The 16361-nt window shown below is 39.0% G+C and overlaps 3 protein-coding genes and 1 pseudogene across 3 annotated transcripts; 3 read left to right on the top strand and 1 right to left on the bottom strand.

Moving 5' to 3' along the window:
* Positions 1–5700: 5700 nt before the first annotated feature.
* On the bottom strand, positions 5701–6152 carry LOC101396682 (histone H2B type 1-N). The gene has a single exon (XM_004441771.3). The coding sequence runs from the start codon at positions 6125–6127 to the stop codon at positions 5747–5749; it is 381 nt and encodes a 126-aa protein (XP_004441828.1). The 5' UTR covers positions 6128–6152; the 3' UTR covers positions 5701–5746.
* A 280-nt stretch (positions 6153–6432) lies between these two features.
* On the top strand, positions 6433–6912 carry LOC101396946 (histone H2A type 1). Its single transcript, XM_004441772.3, has one exon. It carries the CDS (start codon positions 6455–6457, stop codon positions 6845–6847), a length of 393 nt encoding a protein of 130 aa, XP_004441829.1. The 5' UTR covers positions 6433–6454; the 3' UTR covers positions 6848–6912.
* Positions 6913–12799: 5887 nt separating this feature from the next.
* On the top strand, positions 12800–13111 carry LOC101397217 (large ribosomal subunit protein eL43 pseudogene; annotated as a pseudogene).
* Positions 13112–13443: 332 nt separating this feature from the next.
* LOC101392920 (histone H4) lies at positions 13444–13854 on the top strand. Its single transcript, XM_014796268.2, has one exon. It carries the CDS (start codon positions 13475–13477, stop codon positions 13784–13786), a length of 312 nt encoding a protein of 103 aa, XP_014651754.2. The 5' UTR covers positions 13444–13474; the 3' UTR covers positions 13787–13854.
* The last annotated feature ends 2507 nt before the right edge of the window (positions 13855–16361 follow it).

Raw genomic sequence — 16361 nt, 5'->3', positions numbered from 1 at the left:
ATGCAATCAAATTAATAAAGAATTATTTTTAAAAGTCCTGTGTTACATTTATACAATGTCACCTTCCAAATTTGAGTGAGAGAATTTTATATAGTTCCATATTCTCAAAACACTCTTTCACAAGAACCAACTAGGAAAAGACACTGGTATATTTAGATTATAACATATTTTAGATGCAACTCCATAGTCACATCACATATATATATTCCTAATATTAATTGTGGTGTAACTTTATAGTTTCTTTTTCTTAGATAACTGCAGGGACTTTAGAAAGTTATCATTATCGAACATTTTGGTTTTATGCAGATCCTGAATATTTGCATGAATAGGCCATACTTACACTCTCAATTTTATGTTCTGTATTACTTTCACAATTAAAGCAGAAGTGATATAAAAAGTCATTTTTAAAGAATTAAAACACAGCAAAAATCTCTTAAATTATTAATGGATACTTTTCTTCATTCCAAGCATCTGAGGAAATCTTCTTGGAAATATTTTTTTCTATACTTTATTATAATATACATTAAAATTATTCTTTTTAAAGTCAAGTCTAATATAAAAATTCAAAAATTTGGAATTATAAATCACCTAGAAAAAATAATATAACAGTTTCCAAAAAGATGTAGCCCACACCTATTCAACTTTGAATGCTAGGCCTTAAGCAAAGATTCAAAATAGATTCCCCCCTCCCCAGTCTCAAGACCTTATCCTTGAGAGACATTTCATGGCTCGCCAGTCATTTGTGTCTTGCCATATGCCAAGTTAAACATATTAAGTCACCTATATATTTTCATAGGCAATTTGAACAAAGGGGAAATTTTGCATCAAGTGGTCAATTGGTAGAATAGCGTATGTGTATATATATATATATTTGTGTGTGTGTGAGGAAGATCAGCCCTGAGCTAACATCCATGCCAATCCTCCTCTTTTTTGCTGAGGAAGACTGGCCCTGGGCTAACATCCGTGTTCATCTTCCTCCACTTTACATAGGACGCCGCCACAGCATGGCCTGACAAGCTGTGCATCTGTGCGCGGCGGGATGGGAACCTGGGCCACCAGCAGCGGAGCGCGCACACTTAACAGCTTCGCGGTGGGACTGGCCCCAGAATAGCATATATATTTTTATTCTTGAGTGACAAGGTAGTTCACAAGTCTACTAGCTAAATACATATGAAATACATACACAATTATATGTTGTTTTATCTTTGCCTTTTTTTAAGACTTTATTTTTTAGAGCAGTTTTAGGTTCGCAGCAAAATTAAGAGGAAAGTACAAAGATTTCCCATATACTTCCTGCCCCCACTCATGCATAGCCTCCCCCTCCATTTTCCACATCCCTCACCACAGTGGTACATTTGTTACAGTTGATGAACCTACATTGACACGTCATAATCTCCCAAAGTCCATAGTTTACATTAAGGTTCACTCTTAGTGTTGTACATTCTATGTGTTTGAACAAATGTATAATAATACGTATCCATCATTATAGTATCATACAGAGTATTTTCACTGAACTAAAAATCTATCCTCCACCAATTCATCCCTCCGTCCCCCCCAACCCTTGGCAACCACTGATCTTGTTCACTGTCATCCATAGTTTTGCCTTTTCCAAAATGTCATATAGTTGGAATCATATAGTAGGTAGCATTTTCAGATTGGTTTCTTCCACTTAGTAATATGCATTTAAGGTTCCTCCATGTCTTCTCATGGCTTGATATCTCATGTCTTTTTAGCACTGAATGATACTCCAGTGTCTGGATGTACCACAGTTTATTTATTCATTCACCTACTGAAGGACATCTTGGTTGCTTCCAAGTTTTGGCAATTATGAATAAAGCTACTGTAAACATCTATGTGCGGGTTTTGTGTGTACATAAGTTTCAACTCCTCTGGGTATATATCAAGGAGCACAATTGCTGGATAGTATTGTTTAATAAACTGCATAAGTGTTGACCTCACAGGTCATCAATAAGCACAGGTCACAATCCCCACTGCTACGCCAAGTGGCTGCACTGGAACCTGGCCTAAGCCTCTGCCCTTGTGTCTTGAAATGTAAAGGTTCTCCCCAAATTAATATCCTTGGCATCCCAGTGTTCCCATACAGCTTTTCATAATTTCTCCATCAAAAATAATTGCTTATTTCTAATGTAAATATAGACCCTTGGCTGAGGCACTTATGTTATTCTTCCTTATATCAGGTATGGGAATTGTTACACACCTGCAGGGGGTGGGGTTATTTGTCCTCATAGTCTATCCCTACCCAGTTCTTAGCCTTGTTCTTTGCACTCTTCAGGCCTCACTAAACTCTTGTTAAGTGGAATCAGTCACATTTATTGACCCTATAGGAATACTTATGTGTGTGTTCACTCTGTAGGAGCTGATAGAACTTTTTGATCATTATTCAAGTCTGGAAAAATTTCCTTGTGTTTTTTATTAATTTGTTTTCTTTTTTTTCAGTACCACACTTCTCCTTTACTTCATGAAGTCTCCCAATAGGCACCATCTTTATGATTTAGGGACTATATAGGAAAAGGTCAACCTCTGAAGTAGAAGTTAAAAGGTATTACGAAATGGATAAACTAGTCATCTGTAGAAGTAATACACATTTGAGATGGATCAGACATATTTGGAGGATGAGATGCAGGTGTTTTCCACATCAAGGGATCTAAAATGTAACTAAGATAAATTGTAATCAAATTAATTTAATGTCCCCAATACAATGTCATAACTGAAGGATGGCAAACTGCATGGAATATAGAAAGGAGTAAAAAAAGAGTTAAGCTTTGTCAGTACATTTTGAACAATCTCCATGGAAGGAAGTGCTCTTTCCAATGGGGAAAACACAAATTTCTCTAGGCTGAACAAAGGTCATTTTCAGGTGACATAACTTGGAAAAAGTGTCCTTTAGGATCAGATTCTCTCATCTATTTCTATGCACCAATCAGTTCCCTTCTGCTCTGTAAATTGTTCTTTAGGGAAAAAAAATATTGACCAAAAAATTATTTGGGGCAAATCATGTGAATTCTTGAAGATACCAAGTATAAATTCCAGGGTACAACAGTAAGGTGATATCCTGGTTTGGATTAGCTTAAATCAATTTCCCAAGGCTGATCAATGATGGCATAAATTAATCAAGATAACTTCAGCAACAAAGGGTTAGACGCTTGGCTCACCAAGATGCAAATAACCCACAAGATCTAGCTTTGAGTTCTTTTTTTATTTTTCTCTCCCTGTCTTTTAGGAATTTTAACTTTCTAAATACTGGAGTGTAATGAACCTGATATGTGAACCTTGTATAGAGGGGCCACAAATTCCTTCTTCTTTCTCCTTTCCATTCTGCATACAGATTTTAGCCACCCCCCCCCCATACTATTCTAGACATCTTCTTGCCTGCTGACAATTCCAAGTCATTAATCAGTCCCTGAATGTCCAAACTCATATATATATATCCTGGGCCTGGGAATGCATTTAGGTAGCTTTATCTCTCTAAATCCTCTTCCTATTTCCTCTCCTGAATTTTATCTGCTGATTTCCTCATTCTGTAAAACAAAACAATATCAGAATTTTCTGCCAATTTTCTGACTTAGTGGATTAATAGACAGGATCAAAGGCACATGCACTCTGAAAAGTAGAGATTTAAAAAACCCAAATCTTTGGTGAATTTACTGTCCTCAAATATCTTGAGAGGGAGATGGTAGAATGAGAGAAGATACAGAAATGAAAAAGTATAATTTTTCTTCTAACAGAATTGAGGGAGAGATATACACATATACACACATAAATACATAAAATATGTACAAAATACACACATGCAGATGCATACATACACACCTCCACCAGAGAGCTGTCACAAAGATTTTAAGAAGCTGTGTAGACAGGAAGTTTACAAGAGCTGGAGGAGCTGGAGGAGCTGGAGGGATCAGCTGCTGACTCTTTAACTGTAGCAAAAATCTTGTTTTCTGAATCCACAGGCCTTTTTAATGGCCTCTGACAGTCTTCTTTTTCTCCTACTCTCTAAAAGAATGTAATATTATCTACAGAATCACTACTGGGTTCTCATTTACAAGTTTTCCTTTATGACAAACTATATGTTGCTTGGAACTTGTTTTTATACACAGGTTGTTTCCCTGTCTATTATATTTTTCAGTACAGTATCTGATACATAAAGGGAATATATGTAACATATATTTAAGGTATAAAGCAAAGTAGATAAAACACCTATGATGGAACTTCTAACCCCAAATCTAGAATGTCAGCAACAACTTCATATCTCCCTCTGTTTTGCCCCATCCCCTTGCCCTACTTCTATCCCTGAGATACCCACTGTCTGATATTTTAAAAAATTTATTCACGAAGCTATCTCTTAAAAAGTTTTTAAGTCACACACTTACACATACTTGTACATATGCTCAAATAAACAGATAATTTAGTTTTATTTTTGAGCTTTATAAAATGGTATTATATATGAAACTTCTGAGATTTATGTTTCTGAAATTCAACCAAGTACTGTGTATTTCAACTATTTTCTCTGCTATATGATATCCTATTGTGTGAATGTACCTCAATAAATCTGTTTGTTCTTTTGGCCATGAACATGTAATTGCTTCTAGCATTTTGGTATTAAGAATAGTGCTGCTCCATTTTGTATGTCTCCTGTTGCATATGTGCAGAATATTCTCAGGTAAACACCTAAGAGTGAAACTCTTTGTCACTGGAGTACTGTAATTGGATAAAGGGTATCCTCAAAAACCTTCAGCTAATACAATTCATGTGGAAGCGTTTCCACACCATTGCCAGCAAATACCAAAATAGTTTTAAATATGCCATTCCTAAGAGCTTAAAATGGAGAAATGGGTTGACTTCCTGAATTGGGGGTGGGGGTGAGGGAATAGCCCTTCTCTTGTTCTACTTCCTAATTTTCTTTTTAAATTTCCTCTAATTAATAGAGAAGCAGTAAATGCAAGTGACACAGAGAGAAAAACATGCAGCAGATCCTGACAGGAAAGGTGGGGAATAGAACCTAATCCTTTTCATAAAAAGGAATTCCACTCAGAAATGAGGGAGTGGGCAAAACCGCCGAGTTCCTCCCATAAAGCCGCGCTGCCCAGAATTCTCCCAATTCGGACAGACTCACAAAAGGAAACCGGTGGTTAATTTCAAACTGCCCGCGCAGCGTCTGGATTGGCTATGGGTACCAACGTGGCACCTGATTGAAGCCTAAATAATTTGAATTGAATTCCAACTTCCATTTCTTTTTCTTCTGCCTTTCTTGGCAAATCCAAACTCAGAGGAAGGGAAGAGAGCCAAGACCATCCCCAAAAGAAAACACACGTAAATAAAACGATCTATACGTTTCTTAGTGTGTGCCAAGTGCTTCATTTGTTAAGGCACACGTTAAAATTAAAGACAGAGCGCTCAAGGCGTTGTTAACAAAACCTTCTGCCTGGTTGACATTTTTAACGGTGCGCAGATTTTGTTTTGGGACAAAGGGTACTTTATTTTCCTTTACTACGTTTGTCTGATGATGAACCGGATCATTCATAAAAATGTCTCGAGCGTTGCTGCAGCACGCACATTGTAGTGAAAGTAATTTCTAACAGGACCAAAATAAGGAAACACGGAAATGGTTTCTTTGCAGCAAACAACACTTACCTGCTGTAAAAAGTCAGTGCCAGTTCTCTTTAGAAGACTGAGTGGCTCTGAAAAGAGCCTTTGGGGTGTGGGCCTAGCTTGACTGTAGGTGGGCTCACTTGGAGCTGGTGTACTTGGTGACGGCCTTGGTGCCCTCAGACACGGCGTGCTTGGCCAGCTCCCCGGGCAGCAGCAGGCGCACGGCCGTCTGGATCTCCCTGGACGTGATGGTCGAGCGCTTGTTGTAATGCGCCAGGCGCGACGCCTCGCCCGCGATGCGCTCGAAGATGTCGTTGACGAACGAGTTCATGATGCCCATGGCCTTGGACGAGATGCCGGTGTCGGGGTGGACCTGCTTCAGCACCTTGTACACGTACACGGAGTAGCTCTCCTTGCGGCTGCGCTTGCGCTTCTTGCCGTCCTTCTTCTGCGCCTTGGTCACCGCCTTCTTGGAGCCCTTCTTCGGGGCTGGGGCAGACTTGGAGGGCTCAGGCATGGTCCGCAGTAACTGCAGAAGCGCTAGACAGTAATAGGAAGAATGAGTATGAGGCTGTAAATGTCCTCTTCAGTCACAGCTTCTTAAACAAAGGAGGCAGTGAATAAAGTCGTGTGTCTGATTGGTGGTGAATCCTGGAAACGTCATATGTTAATTTTGTCCAATCAAAATAAGTGTATTTCAAGACCACGATTCCATTGGTTTAACTGAAAGTGTAGTTTTAGCCAATGGTACACTTTCATTTTCGCGCCCAGTAAAGACTATAAGTAATGTAGCTCTGGCTGATTCAATTTACACCCTAATCGGGGCAGTGGTTATACCTCCATCATGTCTGGACGAGGCAAGCAGGGCGGCAAGGCTCGCGCCAAGGCCAAGACCCGCTCTTCGCGGGCCGGGCTGCAGTTCCCCGTGGGCCGAGTGCACCGCCTGCTCCGCAAGGGCAACTATGCCGAGCGGGTCGGGGCCGGCGCGCCGGTGTACCTGGCGGCGGTGCTGGAGTACCTGACGGCCGAGATCCTGGAGCTGGCGGGCAACGCGGCCCGCGACAACAAGAAGACGCGCATCATCCCGCGCCACCTGCAGCTGGCCATCCGCAACGACGAGGAGCTCAACAAGCTGCTGGGCAAAGTCACCATCGCGCAGGGCGGCGTCCTGCCCAACATCCAGGCCGTGCTGCTGCCCAAGAAGACCGAGAGTCATCACAAGGCCAAGGGCAAGTAGAAATCTGGTATAGTTAGCAGCTTCAGCCTTGTCTCCAAACCAAAAGGCTCTTTTCAGAGCCACCCACTTTATCACAAAAACGAGCTGTTTCTTCAAGTCACATTGTTGTGGGATAGCAGAGAGATGTTGTTGAACATGAACGGGTATACAAAAGGTTTGGCTATGTCATTTATATAGTGTTATATTTTCCCAAGACCCTGAATTAAGTTGCCCTGTAAAAAATAAAAGCTTTGCTCATAGTTGTTTGGTAAACCCATGAGTGCAAAATCTGGATATCACTGTGATCCCTGTGCAGGATCAATTGTCCATCTGGGACAAAAACTTAGCACCGTATGACTTTTCCCTACATTACCTTCCCCTAATTCAGTTGAATCTTCCTGAGCACCCTCACCCTCCAAAATGGCAGTACAGTAGGAAACCAGGTAGGTAAATTCCTTGTTTCAAATCAGTTCAGGCAGAGAATACATTTCATAATGGACCATTTACATAAATGATGGTGAAGTAAACGTGGTATGGAATTAATTAGGAAGAGTGTGAGCCTTAACAAATAGGAAAGGTGGATATTGTAAATCAGACTCTTTACCATATCAGGATCATATAGTCTTGATATTGTCAATGATTTTTGTTGCCCCCTTCCCCCACCATCATCAATCTCACCCTTCTCAGATCACCAAGTCATTTTAGCTAAAGAGGACCTTCAATTCCCCTCCATCTAAGCACACGTCAGCTACTGTTTAGTTTTTCCTCATGAATACATTTTAATGGAAGTGAATTTCTATGGCATTTCTAGTCCATTGGAATAAATTTATTTTCTGAGTCTCTTGAAATATTTCTATCTCCTATATTTAAATCTCAACTGCAATTACATGCAAATAATATTCCTTGGAATAGAAGTGACCACAGCAATCACAAATAGGAAGTAAATGTTACCTTTTTTTTCCTTTTTAACTTATGATTATTTGAAGTTGCAGGACCCAAACCCTGATTTCAGTGAATCTTATTATTCAATTGTTCCTTCTAAAAAGTCTCGTGCATCTTGTATGTAAATTTTAAACAACTATTTCTCTTAGAACTAGAAATGTCAAGTAGAGTAAATGATAGAGCTCCAAGGAAGGCCTATGAGTTCTTTCAATTTTTAATAATAAAATATGCTATTGTTATTATTATTGATGTTGATGATGCAGTTACTAACACTTGCTTTATTGCCTCATTTCTATTCCCCCCAATAAGAACCAACACATGTTAAAATCATACCATTATAATTATTGGTGTGTTTTTGATTTATCAAACAATGAACCAATAATCAAATATTTGACAAATGAATATAAATTTTTTTGTGTGTGTGAGAGGAAGATCAGCCCTGAGCTAACATCTGCCAATCCTTCTCTTTTTGCTGAGGAAGACTGACCCTGGGCTGACATCCGTGCCCATCTTCCTCCACTTTATATGGGACACCGCCACAACATGGCTTGCCAAGCAGTATGTCGGTGCACACCCGGGATCCAAACCAGTGAACCCCTGGCCGCCGCAGTGGAGTGCGCTCACCCAACCACTTGCACCACCCGGCCGGCCCCTGAATATAAATTTTTATGTTTTAAGTAAAGTAAAATATTCATTTGTGATACGCATATCATTGTTTATAATTCCACATGTTTACTGAGTTTTTTAATTGACTGTTGCTCTGGTCTCATTAAACTAGTCATTTAAAGCACCTCTATTCTTTACTTGATACATGAAGATGAACTATCTACATAATCAGAAAAAAATTAAAAGATACTTAAAAATGGAGATAAAACTTTCAAAAAATCTTGCTAAAATAATTTAGATATTTCTAATTGCAATTAGATCCTGAAGAAGGTTTTAGAACTTCATGGTTTATATTGTAAAATTATTTTCATAAGAGGAGAAGTTCAATTTTAGTGGCAGAAAACTTATGAAAGAATTATTTAAACTTTCTTTCTGGAGTTGGCCTTCCTGTTAATTTCTCTCTTTGCAGACTCTGGACAACTATGAAAGCACCTAACAGTATTTTCCTGTATTAGATTCATTGTGTATCTTATCTATTAATTTACAAAGTCCCTGTGAGTGGAAACTGGGTTTTATTTATATTTTACATCTCCCTAGACCCTAGTTCAGTGACAAGCCTATAAAATATGGTCAATAAATTATAAGAATTTTTATTATTATGAAATTAATACAAAGTAAGTGATATAAAATAAAAGCCAAAAAGCAGTTGAAAATTAAATGAGGATGAGATTGCATGTAGGAAAATGTAGGGATTGTTAAATGAATATTCAAAGTAGTTAAAATGGAGGAGGCAGACTTAAGATCAGAGGGGTCCATGAGGCAAAGACCACTTGGAAAGATTTATATTGCCCTATCACTTCATGAAATTAATTTACCTGGAAAAAGGTTGATCTGGATGACGTTATTAATTGGGTCTACCTCCTGCTTCTTCTTCCAATGTACCAACAATCTCACATTTAAATAAATGCTACTGATGTTAATGAATATAAATTATCTGCTGGCATAAGGAAATGGCTTGAGTGATTTTGGGGACCGGTCGTTTAGAGCAAGGCAGGGACTCTGGACAAGGGGCAAAACCTGAGGGTGGAAAATTATGATCTTCCAACAATACAAATTTCTGAGGCTCCCAAATAATGCCTTTCCTCTAAAATTGTTTTTTGTGGTTTTTATAAATTTCTCCTCTTCCAGACTTTTATCTATGCTTACTATTTCAAGTGTTTATATAGAAATATTAGTATAACTGCTGTGGTGGTGGTGTCTGAGGGCAAGATTTTGGTAAAGAGGGAGCAGCAATGGGTCCTTCACTGTGACAATCCTCCACTTGTATTTTCAGTTGTTAGGATACTGATTAGAAGTTGTTTCAAGACAGAGAATACTTGATAAAGATTTACATACATATATCAGAAATTTGCACAGAAAAACAAAGTACTAGATGTTTATTTTCTTCAGGCTAATAAATATTAAAAATATATTTTGACCAAAAATAAATGTCAATAAAATTCTATAAATACATGTTTAAAATAAACACAGACTGGGTGTTAATATCATATGATAATTTATAGTAAGAATAAATATTAGTTATTTAAATTATTTAATATATTATTTTAAATAATATTAAATATTTTAAATGTATGTATTTATTAATGTAAATATATTTTAAATATATTGTAAATGTAATTTAAAGTATAATATTGTAGGGGAGGAAAAATTTTTCCTCTGCCCGTTGAAGGAATTCAGAACAAGTGTCCCAGAAATATGCCACTTTGACATAAAGGTTATGTATTTTGAGCTAAAAGCAATCCAAACCCAGCAGATTCAGGAAAAACTATTTAGCTCCCCCTCAACTGCCTAAATTTACAATGGAAAGGGGGCCTGTACCAGGAAGAGAGCTATTACCAGCCATTCCTTTTTACCTAAGAAACTTATCTGCATAACAGAGCAAACTTTTGTTTTCAAACATCTCCTCTCACCTTCCTGCAAATGGTCCTCCACGCTTTTGTATCCCCAGACCACTACCCCTTTCCTTAGCTCATTATGTTATATAAGCTTCAATTACCTGGCTGCCCTTTGGGCCTCATATTCTTATGGAGGCCCCATATGTGCAAAATTAATTTGATTTTCTCCTGTTAATCTGTCTCATGTCAATTTAATTCTTAGATCAGCCAGAAGAACCTAGAAGGGTAGAGGAAAATTTTTTCCTCCCCAACACCTTCTAGGTTCTTTTGGCTGGTCTATTAATTAAACTGACATAAGACAGATTAACAGGAGAAAAACAAATTGAAATTCATATATACAGGAGCATCACATAAACATGAGAGATTCCAAAACAGTCAGGCAATTGAGGCTTACATGCCATCCTGAGCTTTAGAGAAGGGGGTAAGGATCTGAGGCTTCAAAGAGAAGGAAGACAATTCACAGGAAGATGGAAAGAGCAAATGTTTGGCAAACAAATATTTGTCATGCTATGCAGAGATAATGGGACACAGAGGAATTTGAACAAACAGGCCCTGCCAAGCTCCCTCCCAGTTACCACACCTAGCCCATACTTTTTGTAGATATCTCTGGTGATAGCTCTCTTCCTGGACCAGGCCCTCTATCTAAATTCCTTTAGGCAGTGACAGGGAGGTAAGAAGCTCTTCCTGAGTCTTTGGGCCTTAATTGTCTTCAGCTCAAAATAATCAGCATGCCAAAGTGGCATATTTTGGGGATACTTGTTCTGAACCCCTTCAAAAATATAAAATATTTTAAATTTAGTTACTAAAAATAAAAATTACTTATTATACTAAATAGAGGTAGGCTCTGTACTCAGTATTTTATATAAATCATCTCCATTAATTCTTACAGCAGCTGTATGAGGTAAGTAGCATCACTACCCCCATCCCACTTTATGGATGAGCAAAGATTTAGACAGCATAAGCTAGTCAGCTAAAATCTGGTCAGTAGAAAAGATTTAAGACCAGGTTTTTCCAACTCCAAAGATTCAGCTCCTATCCATTTTTCTAAAACAATTGAAGAACAAGGGATTCCATTAAAATAGTTATAGGAGTTTTAAAAATTACATTCGTGATAAAAGAATTTCAGAGTACAACCCCGTATTTCTTGAAAAAAAGAAAGAAAATTCAATGTATGCATAAAAGATTCCATATTAAAAATTGTATGAAAACCAAATCTTTAGTTTGGTCACTAAAAAATAAAAGGCTTTTTAAAAAACTAGAAACACCAAGTTTCTCGATTTAAGAACGTGATTTTTAAAGGTTCTTAATTCTATTCCAATTAATTTATAAAGTTAATGCAATTATGATTAAAATCTCAAAGATTTTTTTTCAAACTCCATAAAATTATGCTAAAGTTGCCCAAAACAGGAATCTTGTGAAACTAGATTATGAAATTTTGAAAATAAATAATGAGAACTGCAGTACCAAATTATGACCTCTAATACAACTACAGTTTTGGGTTTTTTTCTTGCTTGAGCAAATTAGCCCTGAACTAACATCTGTGCAAATCTTCCTCTATTTTGTATGTGGGTCACAACCACAGCATGGCTGATGAATGGAGTAGGTTCGTGCCTGGGATCCGAACCAGCGAACCTGGCCACAGGGTCAGCCCCTACAATTTAAATTTTTTGATGTAATAAAAAAGAATTGTGTAAAGGAGGAAAAATAATTTCCCCTCTACCCTTCTAGTTTCTGTGGCTGAGACCCCCCTGTAATAAGACAGACTAACAAGAGAAAAACAAACAAAAGTTTAATAATATGTACAGCTCATGTATACGTACATGGGAGATACCCAGAAGAACTGGGTAAAACACCTCTAAATGGCCCAAGCCACCTCCTTAAATATCATCGTCAACTAAAGACAAAAGAAAGATGTTGGAGAGGGGGACGAGAGGGAGGTGGGGACGGGGGAGGCCACTTATAGGAGGTTACTAGGAAAAGCACAGTAACCAAGGATAAAGTTGTTAGGCAGATTTAAGTCTGTGTTTTCTCCATTGATAAGAGTTTCCTGTGATTTAGAGTTATCCTTCTGTTCCTGATACAAAAAGGGAGATACCCTTACAAATGGAGATTTCACTTATAAATGTAAACTTCCCTTACAAAAGGGTAAATTTTACTACTTTTAGCACTTCTCCTGTATCTCCTTTTTCTCAAAAATAATCAACTCAAAATAATCCTTATGTCGAAGAGGCGTATTTTGGAGTGGCACATTCTGCTACCCTTCATTAGAAATTTCAGTATAGTACAGTATACCCGAGTATAGCATAGAAGTAAATTTAAGTGTGGAAAAAATGAATTATTAAAAAAACAAGAACTGGCTGCTCGGGAATTCGTTAAAATTGTACTATGGAGAATTCATAAGAAGGAATAACAAGCTGACATTAAAAATAACTTTTTCCCCTCTTTGGGCTCGGACCTAGTTTTTGGTGACATGGCCTAAACCAAGAAGGTCAGAATCATCGGTAAATATGGGGCCCCTTATGGTTCCTCTCTCAGGAAAATGGTAAAGAAAATTGTAATCAGCCATCGCGACAAGTACACTTGCTCCTTCTGTGGCAAAACCAAGATGAAGAGATGCGTTATGGGGATCTGGCACTGTGGTTCCTGCATGAAAACGGTAGCTGGTGGTGCCTGGACCTACAGCACCACTCCTGCCATCACAGTCAAGTTGGCCATCAGAAGACTGAAGGAATTGAAAGACCAGTAGAAGCTTTGCCATTTGAAACATTGCTAGCCTATAATAAATGGGTTAAGTAACAAGAAAAAAATAACTTTTTTCTCCTTAGAACGGAAATTGATAAAAATATAATCAGTGTAAAGAGGTTCCAAAATGTCCTATACGGCATTCTGTAAATTTTCTTTGCGTTCTCATTTGAAAGCAATTTTTAAAGCCTTAAAACATGGTAACAAAATAGTTACTATGTACAAAACAGTGGTACAAGGGAACACATGAAAGTCTTTTTTTTTTTGGTCAGATTCCCCTCCCCCACTAGGGAGGGACTTCCCGCCTCCTCTCTTAGGTTCTCAGTTCGGTCCGCCAACGGACGTATAAAAGCCTGCATCAGCTGAGGCAGCGACAAGACGTTGTGGAAGTTTCTCTCTCACTATGTCTGGCCGTGGTAAAGGCGGGAAGGGTCTGGGCAAAGGCGGCGCCAAGCGCCACCGCAAGGTCCTGCGCGACAACATCCAGGGCATCACCAAGCCCGCCATCCGGCGCCTGGCCAGACGTGGCGGAGTCAAGCGCATCTCCGGCCTCATCTACGAGGAGACCCGCGGGGTGCTCAAGGTCTTCCTGGAGAACGTGATCCGGGACGCCGTCACCTACACCGAGCACGCCAAGCGCAAGACGGTCACCGCCATGGACGTGGTCTACGCGCTCAAGCGCCAGGGCCGCACCCTCTACGGCTTCGGCGGCTAAGTGTTGGCGCTTTTGTCTCCGTTCCCTTAACAAAACAAAAGGCCCTTCTCAGGGCCCCCCACTCTTTCACCCGAGGAGCGGTGATGCTGCTTTGGTAACGTACACATGGCGTGCAGTTAAGCGTTCAGACTACAAGCTGGAACCGCCCGTTTGCGTCACTATTGGGCGCCAGCTCCGGGTCTCAACGCGTGCGCAGTCGCACCCGTGGTCAGCACAGGTCCTCGCTCCTGTTTACCGGTTTTATAACCAAGAATTCTTAAAGTTAACAGTGGGAGAACTTCATTTAGCTGCGTAATTTGCGCAAGGAAATCAAGATTGTGGGAAGAATCCCTTAGAGGTTGCTATGTTCCGTCTAAACGTAATGACTGTCTTCTCAAATCAGGAGGTCGCTGGCATGTTCTATGTGCCTGGAGGGACGTTAATAAACCTATTGCTAGTCTCAATCACTTACATACCACAAAGGAGAGAATAGATTTTTTAAATTTAAATTACTACATTAATAGAATCTTGAGTAAGGGTGTTTAACAACAAGGCTCATAATCGGCACTCAGGTGTTAATTTATGACGGTGAAATGATGAATGTGAGTCTTTGGTGGTAATATAAACTCGGGAGGGACAGTGATAGTAAGTTTGATTGAGATACAGCAAAGGAACAAAATTTCTGGTTCACCTGTGGAGTGCAAATGTGTTTTATTTAGATGACTTTTTTTTTTCTTAATTTGAGTTTATCACTAATGTAAACGTGTTACATGAAAAATGTTTTTGGGTTTTTTTTTTTTTTTTTTTTTGCAGGGAAAGATTTGCCCTGAGCTAACATCTGTTGCCCCTCTTCATTTTTTTTCCCCCTCCTCAAAGCCCCAGTGCATGGTTATATATCCTAGTCGCAAGTCCTGTCTAGTTCTACGTGAGCCGCCCTTAGAGTGTGGTAACTGACAGACTGGTGGTGTGGTTCCGCCACCCGGACGCAAACCCGGCAGCCGAAGTGGTGAGAGCACCGAACGTTAACCACTAGGCCATCAGGTCTGGCTCTGTATTTAGTTTTAACTCTTGAAAAATTGTCAGATCTGGCACCACTAACCGGACCCACATATACTTCAGACATAAAGAATAATCTCTTCGTCTAGGATGAAAAAAAAGAAAAACAAAATATTTTAAAAGTTAACATGTAAATGTCCTGTTTTACGACTTTACTACCAAAGTGATGCAAGATGGTGAAATGTTTAAGCACAATCATTAGAAACTGACGACGGGATCAAACCTATACCATCGTTTTCTACTTGTGAAAACAGGTTAAGTTACATGGCTTTTCTGGGCCTCAGTTTCTTCATGTGTACAATCGTGTGATGATGATGATGATAGTAGTACCTAGCTCAAAAGATTGCTATGAGGGTTAGGGAGTTGATAAATGAAAAGTGCTTAAATACCAGTGCCTGACACACAGTAAGTGCAATGTGAAGCACTTATTATTACTCATTTAAAATGCCTTGACCCTAATTGCATCTGACTTTGTAAGCTCTGGGTGTGAGCAACTTTTTTTAACAACTACATTTCAGGCAAGATTCAGCCAACCATTGCGTGATTAGATTAGGAGATACTCTTGTCTCCATTATGGAGCCAGGGGAAATACCCTAATGTCAGTACTTTTTTCCAAACAATTTTTGCAAATGGATATGGAATAAATTCTGAATAGGCCTCTACAAGATGTGCTAGTTTGGCATGTGGAATGTTTTGAGCTAAAGGCAATCGAGACCCTGCAGGCTCAAGAGAAACTTTTACCTCTACCTTAAAGAGTTTAAATTGGGAGCTTTGCTCATAATAAGAATTATTACCAGAAATACATTTTTATGACCCATCTGTATGGCAGAGCAACCATCTAATTACTGTACATCTGCTCCTCTTATCATCCTGTGAATTACCCTCCTCCCCTCTGAAGCCCCAGGCCACTGTCCCATTCTTTGCCTCAAGATGGTGTAAATACTTCATCTTACCCTTCTGTCTTTAAATTCTCATGTATTTGGGGTCTCTGACTCTCTCATGAATGTGGGGTTCTTGTATGTATGCAATTAAATTTGATTTTCTCCTATTAATCTGTCTCATGTTGGTTTATTAGACCAGCTGAAAGAACTTTTGAACCGGAGAGGAAAATTCCTCCTCCCAAACAAGATATTATCTTGATTATTCCTACAATATCATAACTGTTCATTTGTACTCACAGTCTGGGTGGTAAATGAAGGGTAGGAGGAGTCTTCATTAGTCTTTTGAGGATGTGTATGACATGACTGGATAGGTTTGCTGTGATTTTTGTCTTTCCCTAACTCCATGTTCTCGCTAACTTTCTATTAATCTCAACTCATTTTTCTGAATATCATAGAATTTAATTGCCAGAAAGATACCCAGACAATATGTGGACCAGAGATCTTTCTCTTATGTGACAGCACATAAGAATTACTTGGAAAAGGTTTTGTTTGTTAAAATATCAATAACTGGTTCTTTCCCTAGGCCAATTTAATCAGAATGTCAGGGTTGGGTCACCTCAAATATGACTCATTAGCCCTTCTCATTGATACTGGTCCCA

This window comes from Ceratotherium simum, chromosome 13, assembly GCF_057802395.1.
Source record: "Ceratotherium simum simum isolate JZ-2026a chromosome 13, ASM5780239v1, whole genome shotgun sequence".
Classification (NCBI taxonomy): domain Eukaryota; kingdom Metazoa; phylum Chordata; class Mammalia; order Perissodactyla; family Rhinocerotidae; genus Ceratotherium; species Ceratotherium simum.
Note: the sequence above shows the minus strand (reverse complement) of the source record. Positions and strands in the feature narration are given on the sequence as shown.